The sequence below is a fragment of the Rhea pennata genome, chromosome 5 (assembly GCF_028389875.1).
Source record: "Rhea pennata isolate bPtePen1 chromosome 5, bPtePen1.pri, whole genome shotgun sequence".
Classification (NCBI taxonomy): domain Eukaryota; kingdom Metazoa; phylum Chordata; class Aves; order Rheiformes; family Rheidae; genus Rhea; species Rhea pennata.
In genome coordinates, this window is record NC_084667.1 from 25,199,757 (window position 1) to 25,227,469 (window position 27,713).

The 27,713-nt window shown below is 41.2% G+C and overlaps 1 protein-coding gene across 1 annotated transcript; it reads left to right on the forward strand.

The window, feature by feature from the left end:
* Positions 1-1,217: 1,217 nt before the first annotated feature.
* Positions 1,218-6,482, forward strand: FGF3 (fibroblast growth factor 3). Its single transcript, XM_062577407.1, has 3 exons — positions 1,218-1,440; positions 2,962-3,065; positions 6,038-6,482. Exons 1-3 carry the CDS (start codon positions 1,218-1,220, stop codon positions 6,368-6,370), a joined length of 660 nt encoding a protein of 219 aa, XP_062433391.1. The 3' UTR covers positions 6,371-6,482.
* Positions 6,483-27,713: the final 21,231 nt, after the last annotated feature.

A 27,713-nucleotide genomic window follows, 5' to 3' on the forward strand; every position in this document is an offset into this window, starting at 1 on the left:
ATACTAATTATCGCTCACACACTTCCCCAAAACTCCCACTGCCTGTTTCAGATGCAAATCTAATTAACGAGCTGCCTTTGAGTAACGCATGGGGACAGCGTAATTCACTGAGTTGTTGAACCTTTCGCCTTCTTTTATATTTATGTATAGGTAACTCCATATTTTGAAAGCGTAGACAGCTGTGTGAAGCTATATGGTAGCGAGAGCAGATGTGCTACAGCTAATGAGACTCACCGGGCACCAGAGTTAAGAGAAAGGATTAGCTCCAGCTTCTTGCGCCTTCATTCAAGGACGCATGTAACAAGATTTGCTGTGCGGCTGGGCCCTAGTCTGCCTACGCTGATGTGGAAATGGCTAAATCTCGGAAGATCTATTTAAATAACGCATCTTATTTATACCCGTGCGCTGATTGATTTAGTAATAGCAGTTTTCTTTCAACACCCGGGACAAAGCGGGGAAAGAAACCGGAAAATCAGTAATGCCTGGGCGAAAGGCGCTGAAGCGCGCTGCTCCCCTGGAGCCCCCGGGGACAGCGGGACCCGAGCCGCCCTTCCCTGCTCCTGCTCCTCGCACGCGCGCTTTCCAAGCTCCCTCCCCGGGATGCTCGGTCTGGACCTCGGTCGGGGCGGCCCGCGGGGGTGGACAGGAGGCAGCCGTGCCGCGGGGAGGGTGCGCGGGCGCGGAGCCGGCGGCGGCCGCCAAGCCCCGGGCGGGCGGCCGTGTGTGTGTGTCAGGGAGCGATGCTGTGTAATTTTATCCACGCTGCACTCTGGGAGTTCACACGAGCCTGATACCTTTTGCCTCCTCTGCTCTGTATCAATTGGCCGCAGATCAGGCTATTGTCGCAGGAAGCTGCTTTTATTTCTATGCTCTGTCGATCAACTCTTTTGCCCTTGCTGAAATTCAGCGGGTCTCTCCCTCCTCCTCTCTCTGTCTCTCCTGCCTGCAGTCTGTCTAGCTGGAAGCCCGGGAGAAGGCTGACCACGGCAGCTCCGTCCAACACAAACAGCTGGGACTCTCCGGTGGCCTTTGCCGATGTCTATTGATTTCAGTAAATCCGAGACAGATAAAAGCGGCAGACCGAGGCTGACAAACCCTCGCCAGTGCTTCGCGACGTGAACTCCGCGCGCTCCGCCGCTTGGCAGGGCTGCTCGCAGGGCGACTTTGATGGGCGCCCGGGTGCCGCCGCCCGCCCGCGCCGCCGCCACCATGCCACGATGGTTATAATCTGGCTGCTGCTGCTGAGCGCCGCGCAGGAGCCGCGGGCGCCGGCGCTGGCGGCGCCGCGGGCGCGCAGGGACGCGGCGGGGCGCGGCGGCGTCTACGAGCACCTCGGCGGAGCGCCGCGGCGCAGGAAGCTCTACTGTGCCACCAAGTACCACCTCCAGGTGCACCCCAACGGGAAGATCAACGGCACCCTGGAGAAAAACAGCGTCTTCAGTAAGTCGGGCACCCCGCGGGCGGGCGGTGCGTGTGCCGCCGGCTCGCTGCCCCGCGACGGCGGCGCCCGCCGCGGCACCGGCTCCCCCCGCGCCGCGCCGCGCCGCGCCGCGCGGGGCCGGCGGCCGGGGCCCCGCTGCCCCCGACGGGCCTGGCAGCCGCCGGCCCCGCGCCCCCCGCGGACCTGTCACCGGCCGCGGCCGCGCCGGCAGCCGGGAGCCCGCGGAGGGTTGCGGCTGCCGCTCGCCTCCCGCCGGCCTCCCCGGCGCGTCTCCGCGGGGACCGAGCTGCGGCGGGCCAAGGCACATCTGCCCCCTGACATGTGCCGGGCTCGGCCGTAATTAAGATGAAACGGGATATGTCGGAGCGAGGGGGTTCGTGCGCCGGCAGGGGGAGAGGGGGAGCGGCCCCGGGGGAGCCCCGGCAGCCCCCGCCGCTGCCCCAGCCCCAGGAAGCACCAGCCGCCCTGGCGATGGCTCGCAGAGATAGGGAGACCTCGGGGATGTGTCTGAAGTCCGTAAAGGAAAAGCGCTATTTCCCAGAGGAACCCGCCGGAGGAGGCATCCTTCAGCAGCAAAGTGGTGGGTGATTCAAAACAGCTGTACCGTAACCACCTGGACCGTCCCAGGCACGATCAGGCCAGCAGTCCGGCTCCGCAACGCGGGCAGGCCCACGGCTCTGCTTTAGCGCTGCCAAAAGGCAGCGATGGGTTTGGGCTGCATCTCAGCTCCCAAACACTGGTGGAAAGTACCTAGACATTGGGCCAGAGCTGCTGAGGTGAGAGCAGGACTTGAGAGGTGGCTGGAGAGCTGTGCACATACAACACATCTTCCCCTGGACCATTTGTGCCTCCCTCTGTATCATGGCATCTCTGACTGGACGTAATCTTTTTAGTAGGCAGTGTGCCAGCCTCGCTTATGACACTTGTCAGGTATTAGAGACCGCATTTTTGATGGCCTGAAACATCCCCTCCCTTTTAATTTGACTCAGGCAGTCATATTGTCCTTGTCTGGAGGGCTACGTTGACCTCCTAAATGACAAGTTCCTTTCATGATTATACACACAGCTCTAAAATGCAGCCGACTCGCTCTCTTTTACCCTCTGGAGACCTCAGCAAGAGCTTTGTCTCCAAATGGACAGCTTTGTGTCTGGTCTCAATAAGTCAAGAGCTCTTGTGTTCCTAAGCATTAAAGAGGATTTAAACTTTTTTAATATACATATAGGATTAAGTGAGCCTCTAGTTCAGTGTCAGATTTTTTTTCATTTTTGAAAGAGTGCAATCTCAATCAGACATCGAAGGATTTATTGTCAAGCTTGTCTCAAACAATGCCCATGTCATTGTTGTTTAATATGGTTTCAAACAATAGTCTGGTTTTGTTCACATGGTTCCAGTATGATTTTGGTGTGAGCTAGTGGCAGCTGTGAAATCCTGCTCTGCAGGTAAGTATCAGTCAAATGTATCTCAAAACCTTACAGATGGTGGGCAGCAATTACAAATCTCCTAATTGTTTCTGTTTCTAGGTATTCTGGAAATAACTGCTGTCGATGTCGGAATTGTTGCCATCAAGGGCTTGTTCTCAGGCAGATACCTGGCCATGAACAAAAGGGGCAGACTTTATGCATCGGTAAGTTTTTCTCAAAGCTCTGGCATACTCTGGTAATTTTCTATGGGGAGAATGGGTCCAGTGGGGAGCACTGATTTCCTACAAGCAACTGTTTATAGAGAAAACATTTAATGTTACGATAGATCTCTCTCTGGATTTGTTATAGGCAACTAACTGGTATATTTTTTAAAAGACTTGAGATTCTCAGAGGAAAGCGGCTGTGTTCTTACTTTCTTATTGCCCCTGTGGCCAAAGGTATTTCTCACAGCCAAAGTCCTGGGCAATTGTACACACTGGGAAAGCTCTCAGGAGCCAGCTGTTGCAGTGCAGCCTTTCTCTCTCTATTCCAAATGATCCGTATTTATATTTGCTGTGGATCTGGCACACTGGTAAGGGGGTATAAATGTCCGATGAAGAGTATCTAGAAGCCTACAAGGATCACTATTACAGAAAAACAGCTTACTGACATTAACAGGAGTTTCTCTGTGCAGAGTATTGGGTTAGGCAGTGAGAGAATTAACAGGGCCTAAAATGCGGGGCTACAGCAAGGAAAGAAAGTATAAGAAGGTGTAAGAAGATACCTTATTCTGCTTCTTGAAGTAGGTGCTTTCCTCCTGATCTTTGAGGCAAAATCTCGACCCTACTGGTACCGGTGGTTTTGCCCTTTCGGTCCAGCTCCCTTACCCTCCCAGTGAATAAAAAAAGTTTAGCTTCTACTGCTTTACACTCATGGGCAAATACATCCATATTTACCATTCTATACACTATATGTATTATCTATCTACTTGAATTTCTTCTGGTGTCTCTGATTACATCTCCAGCAACTTGTGATCTATTACACGAGATGTTATGGTATAACAACCATATTATGCAGTTTCCTCTGTGGTCTGAAAGCAGATTTGAAGGAGGTAAAATAGAGTTTTGTGAAATTTGCTTACTTCAACAATTCCATTTAACTCTGTTGGTTTAAACTGTATGATGCATTCACAAGCAATGTGAGCTTTTTCCATGTGAATGCAACCTAGGTAACACAATCAACAAGACCAGCTCTCAGTTACCTCCCTGTTTCGGTGTATTTTACTCCACCTTTTCAAGAGCATTTTTCAGATAATATATTTGATCCAGCTTCTTTAGTGTGTTTCATGCGATGCCCACTGATGGAAGGGGCTATGTGTAAAGATGATGGTTCTTTACTGGTACAGAAAATTGGACCACAAATAACTTTGGCAAAGGAAAATTCAACTGAAGGAGAATGCAGACATACTAGCACTGCTGTGCCAGGGCTAAGCCTGGACTACTACTATGCCTCCAGATAATACGCTGGTTAAATTTAGGCATCTTTTTCAATGGCTCTCTTCTATCAGCTCAAAGCCAGTCTGCCCCAAAGGCCATCCTGCAGTTCAATCAGCTGAGTCACATTCCGAGGAACATCACCCGTGGAAAGTTCCTGTGCAACGAGAAACAGTAATTTTTTGAGCTCCAGCTCAAGTTTGAGAGAGAGAATTTCCCACAGACTTGTGTTTCAGAGCTGGAGGGACCATTCAGGAAAAGCTTTTCTTTTCATGAGGGGAGCAAGGGGTAAAGGCTCAGCTCAGGAGAAACTTCCCTAGGCTTTCTTCTCCCCCAAGCTTTACTTGCTTAGAACTGACCAGCTACTTCAGTGATGCTGCTATGCCAGGAACCTGTATCAGGCTGTGTACTTCAAATAAGATTGGCTTCTTTTGGAATAATTATACAGGGATCATTTTATGAAACAAAATTGGAATAACTATTCTCAGTTATCCTTGTGTTCACCAATATCTCCATGTCAATAAAATCAGTTAGTTGAGTCTGCAGGGCTTTTTGGAGTCCTTAGCAGGCTGTACTAATCTACCCACTACACCTAGGACTGAGGCAAACATCAAGTAAATTCTGCCTCCATATGGCAGTAGCATGGGCTCCAGCACTGCAGCATACGAAAACCTTGTTCTCGCAAGGGAGGGCACTTCCGTTTTACAACTGCGAAACTGAGACATGCGGAGTCCTTTAAAACCTTGTTAAATGCTTATCAGCATCTCTGGTGAGTGAACAGCATTAAACACATTGCTAGTGGGATGCTGCAGGGGTCCTGCAGAGTCCACAGCTGTCCTGGCCCCAGCCTCAGTACTGGTGTCTTCACCACTTCTGCCAGAGATGTGTCCACAAAGGAAAATCCCTGTGAAGGACACTGCAGCCGTTCCCCTCTCTTCTCTTCTCGCACACATTTTACACTCAAGTCATAGGCTCAGGGCTAAGGCAAAGACTTAAGACAGTGAAAAAAAGATACACAGTGTAAAGCAGGCCTTTTTTGGCTGAGGACCAGATGAAAGGGGACAAATTTTCATAGATAAAATGTGAAATCTAGGAAGGGAATTTGTTTTCCTTTATGGCAGGACTGATGTTTTGAGGACAGGTACTGAGAAAGTGAGTCTAACCCATCTACAAGGAAGGTAGGAGGAAGCATCACGTGTCTGGATGCACATGTAGAGGGACTTGGTTGTAATAAAGGAGCAGCCTCACATTTTGGAGGAACTTGGTGGGCAGAGGGGACTTTCATTTTGGTACATTCATGCAAACAAAGAAGTTTCATAAAGCTAACTTGTTCACAGCTCAAATCTTCATAATAGACTGCAGATGCATTTAGCTATACACTTACTCAGCATCCACACTTTAAACTATATGATTTTACCTTTTTAACAGGTGTCAACAGTTGATAGATAGTAATTAGATCATATTTCCAGTTCACAGGCATGTTTAGGCCTGTAAGCACAAACAAATGAAACTTATAGCTTTATACATATATTACTGCCCAGCAGCTTAGACTCAGCTCTTCTGCATGCTTTTTTAGCATCTCCGAGTTTTTCCAATCACATGAATAGAGACTTTTGTAAGACTTTAGACCAATCTAAATGAGGTACAAGCAAGCTATCGTCCATCTATTTTTTTTCTTAGATTTTGTCATATTTGCTTTACAGGAAAATTATAATGCAGAGTGTGAGTTTGTGGAAAGGATCCATGAGTTGGGTTATAACACTTACGCATCCCGCCTGTACCAGACTGTGCCCAACAGAGCCAACACCAAACGCAAGACCAGCGCAGAGAGACTCTGGTATGTCTCAGTCAATGGGAAAGGACGACCCAGGCGAGGTTTTAAAACTCGCAGGACACAGAAGTCGTCTCTCTTTCTGCCCAGAGTATTGGACAACAAAGACCATGAAACGGTGCGACTTTTTCACACAAATGTAAAATATCAAGAGAGTCTCATGAAGCCTCTGAGCAAGAACCAGAGAAGAAGGAGAGGGCACTAGGGGTGATGGAGGAGCTGGTATGGAGACCAGAAGCAAGCAAGAGTCTACAAAGGACTTCTAAAAAGACTAACAGCTGTGATTGTATGACAGGCATAAACGTGGACATTTTTTATACACTGTACTTTTAGTTATTTTAGAATTATTACTTATGGTAAAGGAGATGCGAGATAAACTAAGGCACATTCAAATGTAAATTAGTTTAATGTAACAATTTTGTCAGTGGCCTTTTAATGATTTTCTTTTCTAAAAAAAAAATTATTATTTTCATTCTAACTTCCTTAGGGTGTTCTCTCAGTGAATCTGTACTCCCAAATCATATGAATATTTTACATTTATCAACTTTGTGTGCTGAGAGAAAGCACAGCACTTTCATAGCTTTTTTTTGGCAGTTCCTGCTAAAGGACTAAATTCCTATTTTTATGGAATATAGAAATTGCAAAACTCGCTTATTTTGTAACTTGCATACGTTTATTTTTATTTTATGATCAGTCAGTATCAGTTTTATTTTTTTTTTCCCATGACATTCAGGTAACCAGAAACTGTAATTTACTCTATTTCGGTAGACCTACACATTACTAGAGTATTCTTGAATTTGTTTAATTAAAAAAAACCAAGACACCTGATCTTGTCATTAAGTTAAATGAATCTTGAAAAAGCTAAGATTCAGTAGATTCAATGTAAGTCTGTTTACCAGTTGATGAATCTCCTTCTAGGATAGGACCCAGAATATGTTGTTAAAGCTGAGTTTATGGTGTTGATCTATGGAAGTTCAGCACTGGAGATAGGAATCCTTATCAGATGCTTTTCTTTAGTTAAGTTTTTCTACAGAAACTCTTAGTTCCAGGATAAATATGATTTAACTACTTTTGAAAAAATCTTAGCCATGTTGGCCATACAAAACTTGTAGTGATTCACTGATTTAAGGTGGCTGCTATGTCCTGATTTTATTTTCTTTTTAAGTGTTTGTTATTTTGATGAAATAGCTCTAAAATGAAAATTTAACCAAAGATCTGTGAAGTTAAATATTACATTACATAGAAACAGAGTTAGGTGCAAACTCAATTCAAAGTCATCTTGATACAAAAGACTTATTATGGGCTATCTACTGAGTAACAGTATGGTCATTTAAAAACAATTAATGAAAGTCTTTCATCATTAGGGGGAGAATTCTGTGAGAAAGAGAAGTAAAAAGAGTCTAAAAAATGAGCTCAGTAAGCCTAATAATAGTAGATTTAGTGCTGCTCACATACTCATAATGTTAAGAAGATAAAGGCATTTTCCTACGAAAAAGTATGCTCCATTACTTTCACCTTTGTACCCCTTTGTAATATTCTATTAAAGAAGAAAACAATGTTTGAATAAGAAAGTCAAAATTCCTTCTGCTCTGCTTTCCATTAAATCAAAACCATAAGATACTGAAATGATGCACATTAAATAATGTCATGTAGAGTGTGGAATAGACCTAGGTTAAAAAAAAAAGGGGGGGTGGGGTACAGAAAATTGCAGACTGTGTTCCCAAATTTGCTTGCTTTAAAAAAAAATAACTGAAAATGCTAATGGGAAGTGAACAGAAGCAATCTGGCAGTACCACATCCTCTGTATCAGGAACAACTGAATAGCCAGTGAAAGAACAGAGAGACTGAAAAAGAAACCAAAAATTTCATGTTTTCCATTTTGCTTACTGTCCTGTGAGCCTTGCAAGGTCCAGACTGCTGCAGCGTTCAAGGTACCTGTTGCAGGTTGGTTCTACCACTGGAGAGAGTTAGATTTTATCTGCTGTTTTTCAGATGTGGTAGAGTACGGGCCATGTGGTTGATTATACCAAGCTACCCTATTGCAACACTGCATTTCCCCTCCAAGGCGCTGGTGGGAGCTAAACAAGTTGACTGGGTAGGAAAGAGAGGGAGGTTAGGCAGCCCGCACAGCTTGCAAGCCTCAGGAGCAAAACTCCAGGGAAGGAAAGCATCACTGTGACTGCCTGGCAGGAGAGAGACCCTGGGCTGAAGACCATGAGTGCCCTTTTCCTCATGTCTCATTTTTAGCACCTGAGCTAGACATTTTTTCACCGCAGATATTAGAAAAGATAAGGTCCATTCTCAGTTTCTCTCCCCACTCCAAACTGTTGTTGCAGAGTTTTTTTTTTTTTTTTTTTTTTTTTTTTTTTTTTTTATCAGGAGAAAAAAAAAAGGCATCAGGTTTTTTTTTTGAGACAATCCTGTCTATCTAAAGAGAGTGGACAGACTCCTGTCCTGTTTCAAGACACAAAGACGGCACTTTCACTCCGGCTCCGAGTCCCTTTTCTGTAAGCATTTAGAGACTTCACTCCTTGCTTTTCTCAGGGACAAGTGTGTACACTGACCATATCCTTTGGTTTTCTGTCTTTCTCAAGTTTTCTGCTCATTCTTTTGTTCTTCTACCTCTTTTATAGAGGCTTAAGCTACTTCCATGATGCAACGGTGGATAAAACTGTTCCTGTGCTATAGGTGACACAGGAACAGCTTTAATAACAGAAACCATCTGCTTACACAAGCTTTTGTTTTGAGCTGCATTATGTGTTTGCTGTATGAATGTTGTTTTAACTACCTTCCCATAGGGAATTTCAATGAAGTTTAGTTTAATACACTGACTATATCCCTATCTCAGTTTCACTTTTCATCCCAATAAAGTTTAAAATAGTGACACTCAAAAAAAAGGAAGGGAAGGGGAGAAAAGTAAAAATTAACTCATTCAGGTATTGTCATTTTAACTAGTGTAGGTAAATGATGATTTTCATATTATCCTAACCCAACTATTCATATCAATCAAAACATTTTCATTAACATTCTTAAAATTCTTCTTTGCTTAGTCTCATTGCAGCAATTTGAAAGGGATGCTTTGGGATTTGTCTTAAAAAAAAAAACTTCTGATAAATATTATTGTTTCTGTTGAAATATTTTTCATTAAAGACATTCATTACTTAATATTCTTTTTGCAGTCATGAATTCAACAGTCCCTAGATACAGATATGCTGAAATCCTATCACTGATAATTATCCTAGTTGTATCTTATAAATCATTTTATTTGGTCCAGAACCTTATGAGATGCATTGCAAGACTTGAATTACTGCTATCCTCTTACTAGGGTGATAAAGTCAAGCTGTCTTCTCTTTTAAAAGTTGCTTGAGTGACTTTGTCTTTTCATTTCACCACAAGCTGTTATCAGATTTTTCTCAAGAAAAATCTGATTTTTACTCATTTTGCTTTGTAGAATTTGTAAACACTTTGTGTAGTTCAAATTTCAGAAGTTCACCAGCATCCCTAATTCATCCGAAAAGAAGGATCATTCAGGGCAGCCAAACCTCATAAAAAAAAACTCATCTGCTGCAGCCTTTTGGTTATACATCAGGTAAATTTTCCATTATTTGTGATTTGAAGGCCATTTCAGTCCCCAGCATCTCATGATGATGTCTGCATTAGCAGGTAGTCTATGCAGATCTATGCAGATCAACAGATCTACATAGAAAAAATCCTGGTGCTGAGTACCCCAGGTCCACACTACACACATTTTCACTCTTTCTTCACCTCCCTCATCTCCACCACATTGTAAAAGGATTTCTTTCAGTGCCATTTTCAGCTCTACATTGAACTCTTGCCATCTAATTTTACACTGTACAATTTACGAATGTTGTTTCATTTTCCCAGTCATGCATAAATTACCGGAAATGGACTTGAATGTCATTTTCCTTCAAGAGCATGAGGCAGAGAACTGTGCGTTGAGGGTTTCTGGCAAACAGTTTCTATAATTTGCCTCCTTCTCATGTACATTATTCCAATAGATTATTCAAGTTCTGCAGCAAACTACAGCATTTGAGTCATTTGTCTTCTTTCAATGATCAAGATATGCAAGATGAAACTGAGCTGAACATCTGTAAAATGTCCCATTGCCAATTTAGCTTTGGAAATCCTTGCTAGCAGTTTGGGATGCCTCGGGGATGTAGGTTCCTGAGGCTTTGTTAGAGCTGCCCTGTTCATTTTGGTTTATAGGAAGTCCATTTTCTGCCACCCTTCCAGCCTTTCATTTGTGCGATACTGTGGATCAGAGCCAAGTAAGCTCTGTTGGGATTTTCTCCTACTGAGACAGAGATGTTCAGTGTTATCTGAGCTGGGACGACATGATGTCTCCTCACTGGCCTCTGCAGGTGACTAACTCAGAAGAAAAGTTCCTAAGTTCTGCATTTGATGCAGTTACTCTTCCAGACAGATGACATGCGGTCTGCTCTAGGACATCCTGATTTATATCTGAAGCAGATATTTTCTAGTTTATTTAATCCTTGCTTTAGCCCATCATAGCTTCTATGGTCCAGTCTAGCCAAAGCCTCATGCAAAATATTCTGGTCTTTGAGTATTTGATTACGCTGGTACCTTTGTAGTTGTCGGTTCATAAAAAACAAAAATTGTGCATGCAACATAAATAGCCACCCCATCTTGAATAACTAAGTTAGAAAGCATAAATTGTTTCCCAGTTTACTTGCACATTTTCCTCTGCTTTCTCAGCATGGATTTTATCCATCATTGAGTGTCATTTCTCTGTTGTTCTGAGCTCCTATTATAGTCCTTCTGTGATATTTCCAACTCTGATTCACCACTTGATATAGGGTTTACATTCATTTCTACAAGCCCTGCTACCATCACCCATTTACTTCGGCAGAGTATTGGTAAACCACATTTTTTTCCTGGAAACCACTTCATGCTTGTAACACCAGAATTACACACTTAGAAGAGAAACTGATGATTTTTCTTGAGGACATCATATTTATTTTCAAAGAATGTAAAAAATATGTTTTCCTTACTCACCACAAGCATAAAACAATACTCAGACTTCTTTCCTTCACTCCACTCCTTTTGTGAGCTATTGGATTTCCCGCCTTGCTTTCTGATATTTCTTCTCTTTGTTGCCTCTCTTCACAGAAATACAACCCTCTGCAAAACAATAGACAAAGAAATCCTTTTGACCACACGTGCCTTTGTTTCCAGGGGTTGCATGGACCTGTTTTTGAAATGGGGCTGGTATTAGTTTAGCTATTTGTTTGATAAAGCTTGACTGTTTCTTATAACTATCTGAACTGGAGGATGTGGTTACACCCCCAGCTCTCAGAAGGTTTAGTCCAATCCAGAACTGTATAGAGTGAAAAAAATCTAGACAGCAAAGTTGCTACAACACACTTTTAGTCACATATTATTTGATTCACAGCATCTTCAGTAAATATGAGCTCAGAAGAACAGACAAGTAAATACATTTAAAACAGTAGCCAATAGTGCAATGTGAGATATCACAAAACAATGCAGTTGGAAGGCCTCTTGGCATTACAGCTAAAACCTTTGCTTGTGCTTAATAGTGACACAGAGATAACAGTATGAGGTCCCCTCCTTTGTGGCTGCTCTTGGTGGTCTTCTCTCACAGGTGTGTAGGCTAAAACAGCATTTGTAACTGGAAATCTCCCCCAAATCTGTGTCATGGACAAAGAGCCCTGAGAGAGAAACTGACTCAGTGAGTGAAATATTTGTAACTGCAAATGTTCCTTTATACACATTACAACCACTAAAACGACAGCAAGAAGAAACGACCAGTTTCTAACCTATAAACAAGAGACCTGAATTTTTTACATGAATGAAAGGAGACATGTAAATAGCTAACTGCAAAAATTTTTACTTGAATTTATCATGTTTATCTCTACTTCGAGAATAAATTTTGTTCTTACAGTTTCAAGTGAAGCTACTAGGCATAATACACACAGAAGACTCCACTTTATTGCAGTGATTTGAATCAGTCATAAACAAACATCAACACCACAAACTTTGTCTTTTCAGCTATAATTGCTGAATTAAGCCCAACCCAGCTCCCACCAAAGGTGCTGAAACTTATTCCATTATTCCCCATGGACTTGAATCATCTTCCACTTGACCTTATGACATTGTGAAAGTTTAAACAAGACTTTGGAGTATGTTGTATCTTTCATGAATGCATGCAATAAATATGTTAGGAGCATAATTGAACAAAATAGTTTTTTTATTTTTTGTAAGAAAAAGGTGCCTTGGTTCTTGGATGTACTATTGCTTAAATGAGAGTACTGTCCATAGCCATAACATTCACAAGGTTTATTTCAGAAGCATAAAGTAGCAAAACAAAGGAGAGAGAGAGAGAGAATACATATGCCAAGCCCCTAGGATATCTAGGAAACTTGTACCCTTGTGAGAACTAACAGATATAACAAAACTGAATAGCTAGGATAGGGTAGCAATTTCTTTAATTCCACATATCTGCTTCCTCTTCTATTATAGAAGATTTGTTTTCTTTCTTCTTGTATTATCAGTAGTTAAATGCTTTGCATATAGGGGGAAAAAACATACTGAACTCATTGGCTTTTTTTAAAGCTATCTTAAATAGTGCCTTTGAAGTTTTCAGCAGAGCTCAAGTTCAAATGTCTCCTAATTCCTTTCGGAAGGTTTGAAGGATTTGGAAAGGTGAACAAGCAGATCTATAATTAAAGAACAGTTGATGGTAACTGTCCTCCTTTGTTAGCATTCTCAGGCCACCTCCAAATTTAGATGGTTAAAGAAAACTCTGTCCCATTATAGTTCTGCCATAGTTTAGATGCCACCATTGCATAGCAGAAGAGAAGCCTTCCTGACATCCAGGGTACCTCCCCTTTCTGACCGCAAAAAGTTCACCATCTTTGCTTTACCTATTAAAGAAAATACTATGGTTTCCCACAGCAATAATCCCCAAAGCTGTAGTAATTCTATTGTAATACGAGCTGTTTATGTTTGAGGAAGTGATTTTTCTATGAAGGGAGTTTAGAGACATCTTGATGCTAAGTCAAAAGAAAGGAAGCTGTAATAAGTTAGCAAATCATCCAAAGTATATAGAATTGAAAGAAAAAAGCCCCTCCAAAACAGGCAATTACTGATTATTTAAAACCAGGAAAAAGACTGCTTGTGTGGGAGACAGATCAATCCCCTGCACTGTCTTGTGCAGACCAGTCACTGGTCAGAAAAGGTAAATTTGAAGAGAATAAACATTAACAGCAGTGGCAAGACCTCCCACTAGATCTAGCTTTTACAGCTCAATTATTTAATGCAGTCTTAAATTCAGACACTCAGGCCTGCAACCCAGCTAAATCTCCTAATATATAATGAGGAGAGTGTAATTATGTGGTGCTGGACAAATTCAAAGAAACTTTGAGATAGATTGTTTTAAAAGAAGTGGTCACTGGAGAGATGGATGAATTGCCCAGCTTTTCAATAGAGGACTCTAGAGGGCTGCATCTATAGTGCACACAAATAGCAACAGCCCCCCCTTGAAGGCCTGATGGGGCTGGGATTGTATAGCCCTCAGAGAAGCAGTGTAAAGCTCCTCAGGTGGTAGTGCTTTCCTAAAAAATAAAGAATAAAAAGGCATGATCAGCCAGGTGCCCAACACAGCCATTAGTTACAGAAATGCAAGGACTGTGCAGGAAATGAGGAGTGATACTACAAAACCACAGCTCAACCCAATAGTCATTTTCTCCATATTTCTGCATTGCACAGACCTAACTCACTTTCTGGTTGCACATTACCTCTTTCTGCTTTCCTGTTCTTCAGCAGTTCCCCAGTTTTAGGCAGGATTGATGCCAGAGCCTTTCCCCCTGCAAATACTTCACCCCCTACCCCCCAGTTCAGTATTTTTCTCTACATTTTCAGAAAACCTTCCACCTTTTCTCTCCTCCATTGTACCTATAGCTGCATATTCTAAAGGTCAAATAAGATCCCACAATGCCTGAAGCATCTGAGCAACCTAGCAAACCCACCTCAGACCATGCTCAAGGTAACTCCACCACTCTTTAGAAAGAATTTCAACCCAAAGAAAAGCTCCAGACCTCTCTTATAGCCTGTGCAGAGCAGAGGCTCATTAATTCCCCACAGCTGTCTCAGCTCCCTGCCCCACAAATCCCCAGAAAAGCAGCTGTAGGCCATCTTCTCACTAAGCTGAGCTCCTGCTGTGTTAGTTTTGATGAGGGCTTGCCTCTGGGCTAACCCCTCCCAAGGGGCTGCAGCAGACCTCACTACTTGAGTACTTCTCAGATTTCATCTTTGTTCTCAAATTGTCTTGTTCTGTTTGTGCTCACCTGGAGAGTGAGGTGAGGGGGTCTGAACTCAGGGCCTGAGTTGTATTTTACAGCTATTTTGCTTTGTGACTATAAAGGCTATAGAGCTCCTTCAGGACAGTATGAAAAGGAACAGGTATTTTCTTGGGTTTAATGGCAGGTTTACCATTTCCTGTAAGGAAAATAGGGAAGAGCCAAATTTAGCATTCTTTTAGTACTTTTTTTTTTGAACTTTTGCTCCATATTTCAGACTACATTAAGGTGAACTTGCTACTGCTTCTTGTTTTAAATTCTAACAAATCCTAGATTCTCTATCAAGAGCAAAAACTAAGGCCTCTTTCAGTAAACAAATGTCTTCTTGCAAAGGCATTGTTATGTCTCATGGCACAGTCTAAGTACTTAATGTAATTTCTTTTTCACAGAAAATTAAAAAGTTTTAAAATAATCTTATCTGAACTGTGACACACTTGTGTGGATTTCCCGTGATGGCTCTAGAAAAGGTGAAAACTCTCTAAATTTTTAAAGTGATAAGATTCCTATAAAAAAGATACAATTTAAAGAACTCATGTGCAGCATGTTGCAGGATTTTACTACTATAACAAGCTTCTAATTTTAAAGGTGGCTTGGAAAAGTAGGCTTTCCTGGTGTTTTTTTGAGCAAAGGTAGGTTACGGTCTATGTAAAGAACATGTAAAACTATGCAAAGGAAGATGTATGTTATTTTAAAACAGTGAAACATTTGGTCAAAAAGCTGCAGAAAGACACCCTGTGCCTTCTATTCCACCTTGACAGAGCAGAATTGAACAGGAAATATGGACAGATTAAAGTACAACCGAAGAGAGGTAAGAAAAGTACGTTCACGCCTTGAGTTGCTATTGTGGTACTACTTCTGACATAAAAAATTGCCAGAGGAAAAAGAAAAAAAAGAGAGGGGGAAGGAAAAAGAGAAAATAGAACAGGTTTAGAGGCCTGCCAGGTAGGGTCTACAGGTTTTTATTCAGTCCTTCCTTACTGGAAGGAATTGCTATAACTGAGACAAATACATTTTTATAAACCAGAAGAACAATTTACTTGCAGATGTGATATGGCAAGTTCACTTAATTATGAGAAAATTCATATTTTTTTTTATTTGGCTGGACTGATTGTCTTGACAAACATTAATAGCTTTAAGCTTTCTTTGTAAAACTGTATATTCAACTTTGGCACCTGTGTGCTCTTGCTTAGAGACCCATCAGAAGAGATGCTTATGATATGCAAGTGAACGGCAAAATGAGAATTATTGGCAAAAAAGCTGTATGCTGGGTCTAACAATGATGGCTGGGTCACGGTTGCAGATGCCCGTGTGAAATCTGGCTCCAGTCTGGCAGCCAGTAGAGGGAGTGAGAGCTGGGGCTCTGTGCAGGCTTCAGACGTTCCAGTAAGGTGATGATGTGGAAGCAAAATAAACAAAATGCAAAGCCAGAAAGTGTGCTACTGTTGGCCACGGTGAGAATCATGACTCTGCAAGAGTAAGAGCAATATAAACTAGTACTACATTTCAAGAACTTGGCTCATCTTCCCAACTTCATTGTACTCGAGCTACTTTTTGGCCTTTGTGCCAGTAAAAATCATGCTTTTTAATTAATTCTGTATTTCAGAGAGGCAGGGTGACCAGCTTTCCTGCTCTTTTAAAGTTATAAGTATGTAAACCTATGCAAAATTCCAGTAGTGTTAGGGCTATAATTTCTCTTCTTCCTTTCGACAGAAGTACTCAAAGTAAAACTAAATCTTTCTCTTATCAGATACTTTCAAGGCAAATTCTGTATAGATTCAATACAGCTACAGGAGGGGAAATGATTTTGGGCCAGCTGTATTAATTGCAAACTGATTTAATGGTCTACTTACTGAATCTGAGTAACTAGGGTTTTGAATAACTGAGATACTTTTCAATGTAAGCAATAAATACCAAAGATAGAACTGTATTATAGGAAAGAGAGACTATGGCTGAGCTTTAGATAATCAAGATTCTAGTGTGTATCGTATGTACTTTGGGAGCATCTGATTCCTATAGGTATAAAAAAAGTAAAAAATGTGCAAACTGCAGTACGACACTACCACTGTGACCTAGTCAACACCTTCAAGGTCATCATTAGGAGAATCTTTAGGGTTTCTTTTTTTTCTTTTTTTTTTCCTTTTTCTCTCTCTCTTTTTTTTTTTTTTTTTTTTTTTTTTTTTTTTTTGCATGGTTGCACATGGGTTGTCAAGATTGTTGCAATGATTGCAAGGGGATACCTGCTAAATGTCAAAATAGTCTCGGGAAATTTCAAGCATTTTGTTAAGGCAAAGCTACACCTTTTACACTGCTTTCGTGAATCAAGCTCAATGGACTACAGTCTAGTTTTCCTCAACTACAGAGTCTTTAAGCAGAAGCATAACCATTAAAATTATTCAGAAGAATATTTGTTCTCCCAGGCATTTTACCTCTATCAAAAGATACATCTTGCTTCCTGGGATTGCTGGCATATATTATACTCTATGTGAGAACTAGATCCATGGCCGAAGTCAACGGGCATGACTGCCTTGGCCATGCCACGTGGCATGTGGAGCCATGATGATTCACACCAACAGGGCACTTAATCGGATGGCTAAGTACTGTCTAAATGTATCTGGAAGAATTAATCTTAAACTTGTAAACTTTATATTAAACCATTGAAAACATGGAGAAATATCTTAACATTCACATTTCTAGAAGTTCCTGCTAAAATTTGCCCTGTCTCTCCTTTGGCTGTGTTGCAATTTTCCTGCCCTACATCACCATTTTATTTTCAGCTCAGCACTTATTTTCTCTACACGATGAAACACTGTCTGCTTTTCAAGACTAATATATGGCCCCTGAGTGAAGGCAAGGCTGTGATTCAAATCAAGAGTTCTGTTGACATTATAATCCTTAGGAGCACAGCTGGAACATTTCATGAACAGTAGCAAAGACCCTCCATTGATTTACTGCCTTGGTATTTGATCAGGAGCCCATGTTCTGTGTTGTTAGCTGCAACATACAAAAAAATAACTCAGACTTCTAATTAAGGCATTTAGCTTCTTGCCTATCTTGTAAGAAAAGATTTGTGCTATATATGAGATGATGCTGCTTTTATGGATTCTCACCTATTTTTATAGTAGGAGGGCTCCAGGCACTAAGATCCTCTGGGCTATATATAAATTGGATATACACTAAAGACACTCTCCAACCCTTCCCAATAGAACACTAATTGGTGCAGGATGGCAGGAATTTTCACGTGTCTCTCCCTAGCTCAGCATCTTTTCTCTTTCTTCCAGTTCACATAACTTTATTGCCTAGCCATAATCTTCCTCAGCCGCACTGAAACCTTCCCTGTTCTGATGAGAGCCATGAAGGGGATCTGCAGCTCTTGTTCTGAGCAACAAGTAAGCCCTTTTCTCTTGGCAATGCTGGTCCCCCACCAGAATATGCACGAGAGCAATTTCCAAGCTGTGCTGTTTCTCGTCTCACGCCTCATTCCCAGCAGCAAGGCGCACGCTGCCAGCCCCCACTGACCTGAAGAGGAGAGTTCCCTAGATTGTTTCCAGCTTGCACTGCTAGCCCAGTTGAATGAATAGCACTTACAGTATTTTTGGATGGTGACTCACAAGAAAGTCATGAATACCCCCTTAAGGGGCTGTCCAAAGCCCCTAGTAAGAAGTGTTTGGGTTTTTTTTCTTGTTTTCGTTGTCAATGCTGCTCACAGATATTTCCATAAGGCTCAAACACAGTTTTCTCGATTCATTGTCTAGTAGCAAGCTGCCTCTAAAAGATGACAGCTTGGAGACCCAGAACCCAGCTTAGCATCATTCCTACTTCTCTTATCAGCTGCTGTAGTGATAGTTACAATATATAGCCCTTCTAATTATCAAAAGAGATGGATACCAAAGCACTACCCAGGGCCAAAGTTAATGATGCTCCTGACTGTCTTTCAGTTACTTACCTCCCTGTTTATTTCAAAGATAATTCAGGCAGCTAAACTCTCTGGAAAACCTAGAATCTAGAAACAAAAGTATCTTTGGTACTAAGTGTATCACAGTCATATTTTTCATCTCAGTAGTGCTTCAGAAGCTTTACTGTCCCTCTCAAATAAAATTAAGTAGTTAGGGATTATTATCACAGACACTTGCGTCTCCCAAAGCTATGAGGTTAAATAATAACCAAGGCCAAATAAAAGTCAGTGTCAAAGCAAGATCTGAATTCAAGTGTTCCTAGGGAGAAGAGCAAGACTTGCAGTTCTTAGTGTTGCTCAGATTTGTGGTTCTACAGAGTTACTGCTACAAAACTTTTTTTCCTACTAAAGTTGAGGATTATTATGGCTGGGTCTTCTGAGGTGTGTATCATGGCAATATAACTTCTATCAGCCTCCTGGGAGCAAGGCTGGCTCTCAGCTCAGCAGTCCTCCCACCATCAAGGTGATCCCTCAGTCATGAAGATCCTATTGTCTTCTAAAAATTTTTTGTCAAAGAAATATTGGAGGAACAAAGCTTGCAGGAGAATGGCAAAATAGAAGAAGCTGGGAGTAAATACAACCTGGATGAGAGGTGGCTTCAAATTTGATCAAATGCAGCAGTTGTGATGGTAATGGTTGTGACAGCAGCCAACTGGGCTCAGAGAGCCTGTGACTCATTACCTAGCCCACCTTCACTGACCGGTGCAGGACATGCAACAAAACCACATGCACCAGACAGACTTTTCTGAGCTACAGGCAAGTCTCAGGACTCATGCACATTGTGGGTTTGGCTTACTCCAATGTAGCGGTGCAATCAAAGGCACGAGGTCACAGGAATGGGAGTCGTTAGAAACACCAAGTAAGTCAAAGAAAAGCTCCAGCTGAAGTTTTTGAGCCTGGACGTCTTACAGGGGAGAAAAAGAGCAGACCCTTCCTGGATGACTCCCAGCTTTACAGACTGCCAGGACAGGTCTGAAGCCTGTGAAATATGTAAGTGCATAGGCCTGCCACTTGTGCCAGGATTGCCCTGTATGTGGATTACCTGCTGCTTTCCAGGACAGCCCCCCATCCCAGAAAGAGTTGAAGAAGTCACGGAGATCACTGGGCAGAGCTGTAAGAATGAATTTCTGTGTCATCATGTGCTCTTTTTGAATAATTTTATCCTCTGACAGTTTCCTACAGATGACTAAGCAGAGAGAGCAGCTAAGCAGAGAAAGGCCAGATTGTCTCCTTTATTGTTTAAGGGTGAGTTTTCTGATGCAATAGAATCATGATATTTTTAGTAGGGCTTTTACATATAATAAAAACAAGTAGAAAAATAGGTGATATATTATAGGTGATTTGTAGTTGACATACTGTAAGACCAGGGGCATTCATCGAAAATCACTCTCAAGAATTGTGTGGAATATTCTGTTCAAAAATACTTAGCTGTGACTCCTCTCATGCATAAAGAGGAAGAACTAGTACAATATCTCATTTGCAGGAAAACAAAAAGCTTTCTAGTCCATACTGTTATTAAAGATGAGGTTGAAGGCTTGTACAAGTTGAATAATAATATGGAGGTAAAGCATCCATGAAATATTTCCATTATTGCTGATTTTAAAAAGTACTTCATGTTATTTTTGTCAAACAAATAAAATATTCCATCACATTCTTCTCTCTTGAAGCCCTGATTTTACTTTAGTGAGTCAGTGAAAAAAATTCCCACCAATTTAAACTGTGCAGGATCAGACATCAGTAAAATAATGTCATGTAAAATAATGAGAGTGTAAGGTTTATGACTGCTTATTTGGTGGGACCGGGGTTATCCAATGGGAGAAATATTACCAAAGTCCAGTGAGATATGGTTACTAGGCAGGAATCCCAGGAGATTCTATTTCCACGCAGGAATCCCATGAGACAGTATTATCAAGCAGGAATCTGTAGTATTCAGTTTACCACAAGGCAGTAATATTAGATTTTTAGAATTAAATCCTATAGTATCTTGTTTTATAAGAGCTGGCACAGAAGGAATAAAGAAAAATGCAATGGAAGAATAATGAATCTCAACTGGAAACCTTAATTGCTATACTGATTTGTAGCAGAAATAGAATGTCACAGAATTTCCTCATGTTCCTGAGATATTTTACTAAAAGTGATATCAATCACTTAGTGAAATAATTTCTGATTAACGAATTAGAAAGTACAGTTCACTGAAATGAAGTCCAAAGCATGAACACTATTGTGATTGTTTATTGACTGATGTAAATAACTTCTGGATTTTTTTTTAATCAAAAGTAGTGCTACTTTATGTTATAAATGTGCAATATACCTATTTTAAATCAGCATTAGCCAAGATAATTAGCTGTTCAGATTGGTATTTTTCACTGCATATTTGTATGATGCCTCACGCAATGGTGTCTGCAGGATTTGAGCGATATAAAAATATAACAGAATTGATAAAACTATATTTATTCTCCTCATTATCTTTTTTGTAGTATCAGTAACCCTGGCATTTATGGCAAGAAGTGACCAGACGTGGGTTTCAAGGAGTCCTAATTTAATTTCAACTTCTGTCTAAAGGTTGGTCACTACACATATGAGTTTTGAGAGTCCTTTGCCAGCTGTGGAGAGTGATCTAGGAAAAGCTACTACCTACTTTTCGAAAAGAGGAAACTAAAGTTCACTACTTCTGTTTGGTCACAACAGATTAGTCTATATGCTCATCTTCTTTTAGGTGTAATATGCCTATTTGTATCATGTATCATAGCTTTTTCAGTATTTAATCAAGGAAACTCTGATGAAGAATAATGTCCCCTTAAAATGAGTCTAGAGTGAAGAGTTAGATTAATTCATTATGAGATAAGCTGAATAAAGGCTGAGTATGCATTGAATTAAGACTTAATATCAGGTTCCAGATCTATCTTTAATTCTTCAGTATTTCCAAACAGATCTTCTCAGATGCACATCTCTTAAAGCTGTATTTTTGAAGGTAAATGACAGATTCAGTAGATCAAAAATTCTCACGGCCCATACCTCTACATGAACAGGTAGTCAGAAACCTGTCGGAACGATACAGCTCTCAAAATTAGTGAAGAGGGAGATATGGAAACTAAGGTGAAAATCTGGACAGGACAGTGGAAAACTGTTGAACATCTATGCTGGGAAAGATAAAGGGTAGATCAACAAGAAAGCCAAGAAGAGCTGCAAGAGTCAGGACCAAAAGTCATCAAAACGAATGCAAAGACCCAAAGATGTCCCTGCAATGGGACCAAGACTCCAGTGGGACACAAGGAAGGTCATTCTGAAGAAACTTGTCTTTCTGACAATGCTGACAACAAAGGTGTTACAGACGTGACAGTGTCAGGTATTCCTCTTGCTTTTCAAAGCTGCGGAAGGACTTGTCTCTGGTATTCAGATGAGATTACAGCAAGCTGAAGAAAAGGCAGTGGCAGGAAGGAATATAAAACTCAAGAGGCATTAGCCTGTTTGCTATGTTTGAGAATATGTTTGCTTGAGTGCTTGTGAACAAGAAAGCTGGCACTGCTGAATAGTAGGCTTAAGGAAAGTCAGTTTAGCTTTACAAGAGGGTGTAGATACACTGATCAGATCTTAACCCTAACAGACATAATCAAACAGTAGTGTGAGCATGGGAGACTTGTGAGTGCGTTAAGTGAACCATTAGAAAGCGTATCACCTATAGTGTGGATCTAGATGACACAGGTACGAGAAAGATTACAAAGATTACTGTTAATGACAGATGGAAGAGTTATTGAACCCACACTTTGGAGAGATGCAAATCATGACCATAGTGATTTTATGATAAGCTCAACAGATAATGGTTTGAGACCATTAGCTCACATACCGTAGGTTACCCAACAGCCACCAGAAGCTAATGGCTTGCAGTTCAGGGACAGCTGAATCTCCTGGGATCTTTGTGAGAACCCTGAGAATGAATTCACTCTTTTTGCTTAGGGAATGGTGTGTATCCTTGTGCAGAAGGATGAGAACATACATTTCAAGGGCAACATCTTTTATAAGTGAGCCCTGCAGTGAAATATTGGTAATCTATGCTGGGAAACTTAAAAGGTAGATCAACAGGGGAGCCAAGAGCAGCTGCAAGAATCAGGACCAAAAATCATCAAAAAATTATACTCTTTTTGCACAGAGACCAATTTCACATATTACTGCAATATAGAAAGATGCCAAACAACCATATCACCTTGGAAGAATTAACCTCAGTATGTTCAAAAGGAGAAACTTTTTATTTTTCATTTACTGGCATGAAAAGAAAAACTAAACTGATCCTGATTCATACCAGTTTACTTGGTCTATGAACATGTATCCTTTTTCTCCAGTATTTGAACAGCTGCAAATCTGTTACTATTTTTTACCTAACAAAAAAAAAAAAAAAAAAAACAAAAACAAAATTGCCAGTACACACAGCACTGAGTTACCTCCTTGCACCTCCAGTGGGAGAGTGTAAAGGAACATGCAAACATCACTTTTCAGAAAGGAATCCAGGTATCCTTTCCAAAATAACATGCACTCACATTGCATCTATCACCAGTACAATATGCACACATAATGATAAAGTATATGTGCAAATACCTGGAAGTTCACACTCTTTTGCACTTAGATGTTCTATCCCTAGTTCACAAAATATAGCCATAAGTAGAAAGTTTCCAACAAGTTGTTATTTCCCATATAGCGGTGCTGCGTAGAAGCAGGGCTGCTAACAGACCGTACCCAAGTGTAAGCCAAACTGCAGCCTGCATATGTGAGCAAAAAGGCAAGAAACCTTTGTCCCTACACTCCTCTCGGACCAGAGCAGCTGGAGGGTGGGCCCAGCTTAGGCTCAGTTGCCTTCACGGATGTTGGGGTGGTAGGATACATCTGGTTTATAGAAGTAGGAGTGAAGTGATTTTGAAGTGAGAGTATATTCTATGCTTGGGAACACCACTGAAAAGGCAATTAAAAGTTCAGGAGGTCTCTCTTATCCTCTAGCATGCTACTACTAGCCATTAGCGTTCAACCTATTTCAGTAAGAAGATGCATAGAAAATTCAGAAGTGTACCAAATGCACTGTGCCTGCATGTCAGACTCTGCCCTTTCATCACCATGTGTAGGACCTAGTTGGCTAGATATACAGTCTAGCTAGTCTAGCTAGATATACAGTTTAAAAAGTAAGTGTAAGTAAGCTAAATATCTAGGCTTCTGCTGTTGTCAATGGAGAAAGTTGTGGAAGAGTGGGTGTTTTATCCCAACTATCTTAAGCATGTCTTTTAGGATGGAAAGAATCTTCTTTTGGAAGTGTTGCTTTTCTCATTGATGATAGACAACTAGCTTAGAATAGACACCTAATTTTTAGACAACTAGCATTAGGCAAGAAGTTTCTCTTATGCAGTGTTATCTTTACCAGCCACCAAGACTCTTCACTTGCTAAATAAGATTGCTCTTCTGCCTTGCTACTAAATGCACTAAACAAGTGTGTGTGTTGTGGGGGGAGGGAGGAGAAAATGTTCTCTATTATTCTAGATGAAAAACGTCTAGCATTTCAGTATTTCCTTATTGGCCCTTCATCACCACAGGATTTGAATACCCAGAATGTTCCCAACAGCTGTGCAGCACGTTGATATGAACATACAGAAAACATAACCAAAAAAAGAGATGAGGGTTTCTGGGCAGAGTTCTCTGTGGCACTCCAGTCCAGAAGCGAATGACATAGCCACCGCAGGAGACCTTTTGTCCTGGTCTGTCCAAAGTGTTGTGGAATAGTCTGCAGATTTCAGTAACATCAAGTGAAAAGCCAGGCCAATGTTTTTATGGATCTCTCAAGCATAACAGGGTGTCGGAGAAATCTCCTCATCTCTGAGAAACCACTGATATTTCACAAAGTTTATCTCCTCCTGCTTAGCAAAATGTCTTTTTTCTTAACATAATGTGCTTCTAAAAGTTTTATCTCCTGTATTGCAAAAAAAAATAAAAAAAAAAAAAAAAAAAATTCTCATCTTCACTTGTTTCCACAGAACCTTTACTAACTTCACTAATGTTCTTCACTATCAGTCTCACCAGCAACATCTCATGTGTTCACCTCTACAAATAAGTATTTAATGTATATTTTCATAAATTTGGCTTAGGAGCCACTTGTTTCACAGTGATAGAATGCTGTTTCTGCAGAGTGACTTGGTGGAGTCAGGCGGGGTTGCAATGCAGCCTGTGCAGCAAATAACAAGACTAAGACTTGGGGCAAAAATCTGGTTGTGAGTTTGATTTGGGATTTATTGCTCAGCAACTTGGAGCACAGCTACTCAACAGCTGGCTCTTTAGCCAAAACACACTGGCAAACAGAGAAAAATTGTCATGGTAACAGTATTGCAGTGCAGAGTGCAAAAATGGTGTATGGTGCACTCCGGTCTACTAAGGGAATTCCTGAGTGGTACCACAATAAAAATAATGACTAATAATAACTTGTAATAATAAGTATTGCTACTACTAATAATAGCAATTGTTATATATATAGTATAACAACAGCTAGATATCTTTGACGAGTATTTGGTGATTCCAAATTGCTGTTTAAATGTGTCTGGCTGATTTCTTACAAGCTCTCCAGTAAAGTATTGCAGCTCCCCCTGCAATATAAAGTTAGCTCACAAGCAAAGTCACTCTGCATGTTCCACTTTGGGACTAATGGAACTGTCTTTCTCTTACCCCTCATCACCACAGAAGCTTAAATAGTATATAATTATATGCAATTTAGTCATAAATGAGTGCAGGGTTTGGCCAAAGCTAAAACAAAGCATGAAGCGAACATGAAGTGAAGCAAAAAAATCAGTTGAAAGCACTGCCCTTCTCTCACCTTCATGTGCCCTCCCCTCCAGCCACTTAATCTTGGACTGGCTGCTTTTTCCTGACTCAAATGTTTGTGAGGCCTTACAGTGAACCCCACAACTTTGAAAAATTATGCTCTTTCCTGGTGTTCTAGCATTGCTCTGACCTTGTTCCCACTGCAACGTAATGGAGAGGGGCACTGAAACCCCTGAAGGAGCAGGAGCAGGCACAAGCACAGGCACAGGAGCAGTACAATGGCTGGGAACTGGGCACAAACTGCTGTGGCTCCAAAGGTAATAAACAACAGCATTGTACAAGGTTTGTTCTTGTGATTCTGAATGATGATTGCACTCAAACCAGAGCTACTTTAAGAGATAATTTTAAGGTAGTTTCTTGGTATTTACACTGCAAATTTTTCCTACTGCAATTTAGAGCACAGGCCTGCAAACTGAAACCCCACCACAAGTGGTGATGGGGAAGGAAGCCCTTTCTACACACTGTAAAAACCTAACATAGAACAATCATGGCTGGCTTGATTCTTCTTGCCTCTCTCTCTTATCCTCAGAGCTCCCCAGCAGAGACCCCAGGTAAGCCCCTGCTTCAGTCAGTGTGACAGAGAGCAGGGGGAAGTTTAGATAGGCAGGAAAAGAGAAGATATGATTTTGGGCATAGAAGGATCCTAAAATTATGATATTTTGATTTGGGATGATACTGTCTGCCTCTTCAAATACTGATAGCAAAAAGCTGTTGCTACTACCAAACATCACATTCTTATTAAACCGTTTCAGCAGCAGCTAAGTGGAGATCTCTAGGTGAACAACCAGCGTAGCTTCTAGGCCTCTCTTGCTATCTCTCAGTTTGATAACTTCTGTTCTCCAGCCAGTGTGACTTTGCTGAGGCCACAGTTCAGCTCTCCAAGAAAAAGGCCGCTTTGCCAGGCTTTCGGGTCTACCCTCTTACGGTAAGGTGGAGTCAGCACCAGCAAACGCTATGTGCTCCCTTGGCTGACGGGATCTTCAGGACTGATTCGATCCCTCCAGCGGTGGCTCCAATTTGACACAGTCCCCTAGTTCTTGTTGGCCCTGATACAATATGCAGACCAACGGCAGCTTCTCCACATCTGCGGCCACCCCTCTTTTATGGGACAACGCATGACCTAGGGCATTTTCTTCTCAAAATAAACACATAATAAATAGATATCATTCACTTATGTTGCTATATTGGTGTTGGTCAATCAGACCAAATGAAAATGGCATGACTGTAGTAATTAGTATTACAACATGTAGCAACGGTATTGAAAACTAGCAGCTGCCTAAGCTTTTTAGAAGACAAGTCAGCCAGCAGCTTATTTTCTTTGCTGCTTTGTCCTGTTTGTCATTTGATTGTAATTGAAATCTTAGAGTAATCTTTGTCAGAAAAAGAATAATGGCAATAATAATGACATGTACAGTGTTGTAGACAATAGCAATGGCATTTTACAGTGGGGACTATTTTATCATCATTATGTTCCTTTGTTTCCCAATATAAGAAACTCAGTCATAAAGACTCCAATGCTTTTTATTTTTCAAAGTTCCTGCGTTTGATCTTCAAGTGATGAGTAGCATCCCAGTATGCTATATACAACAACCCTCATGTAAAATAAATTTACAAATTAAAAACTGGAATAGGAGGGGGAAAAAAAATGCAGGATCATTTTGAAAGAAATGTTTTAAACAATGGGATATGCTTCCATCCAAATACTGCTACCCATATTTCATTTTTATCCCTTGAAGGTAACCAGATATGCTGAAAACTCCAGATCATTTTATCATACCTTGTTCTCTCACTATGAAGAGTTATTCATGTACATAAAAATGAACATTATTCCTACTTTAAGTTTTTTTTTGAAGTTCCAGGGCAATGCTGAGTGGCCATGGATGTATCAAAATCAGGCCCGAGCTTTGCCTGGTTCTTCACATACTAGAAAATTGCATGCAGCTTGTCCCATGTGGGTCAATAGGAGCTCTGCTATTCCTTTTGTGGCAGAGGGCGTGCTTCAGTGGTTATTATAAGACTGCAAGACTTTGGGGTTCACAGGGCTTTTTCTGGCCATGTCTCTGACTGAGTGGAATATTTTGTGACTGTATATAGCACGTGGCAAATAGCATAGCAGTGACTGCACAGTACTGTCTGAATTCCCTGGACAGGGAGTTTTCCTCTCATTATGTGTCGTTCCCAAACCACTGTCCAGTCCAATAGCTCATTTGTACATCATCCATTACCATTAACACCAGTAATAATGTACATAAAGATCCATATCAAAATAATCATTCTGATTAAATGTCCACTGCTGAGAGCTAAGGAGACTGTGTGGCTTCATTGCACAAACTGACTTAGAGTCCAATCCTGTTCGCCAGGAACAAAAGTAACCCCTTCAAAAAATGTAC

Coding starts and splice junctions, on each gene's coding strand:
- FGF3 (XM_062577407.1), top strand. CDS start 1,218: ATGGTTATAATCTGGCTGCTGCTGCTGAGCGCCGCGCAGGAGCCGCGG. Junction 1,441..2,961: donor GGAGAAAAACAGCGTCTTCA/GTAAGTCGGGCA, acceptor TTCTGTTTCTAG/GTATTCTGGAAATAACTGCT. Junction 3,066..6,037: donor GGGGCAGACTTTATGCATCG/GTAAGTTTTTCT, acceptor TTTGCTTTACAG/GAAAATTATAATGCAGAGTG.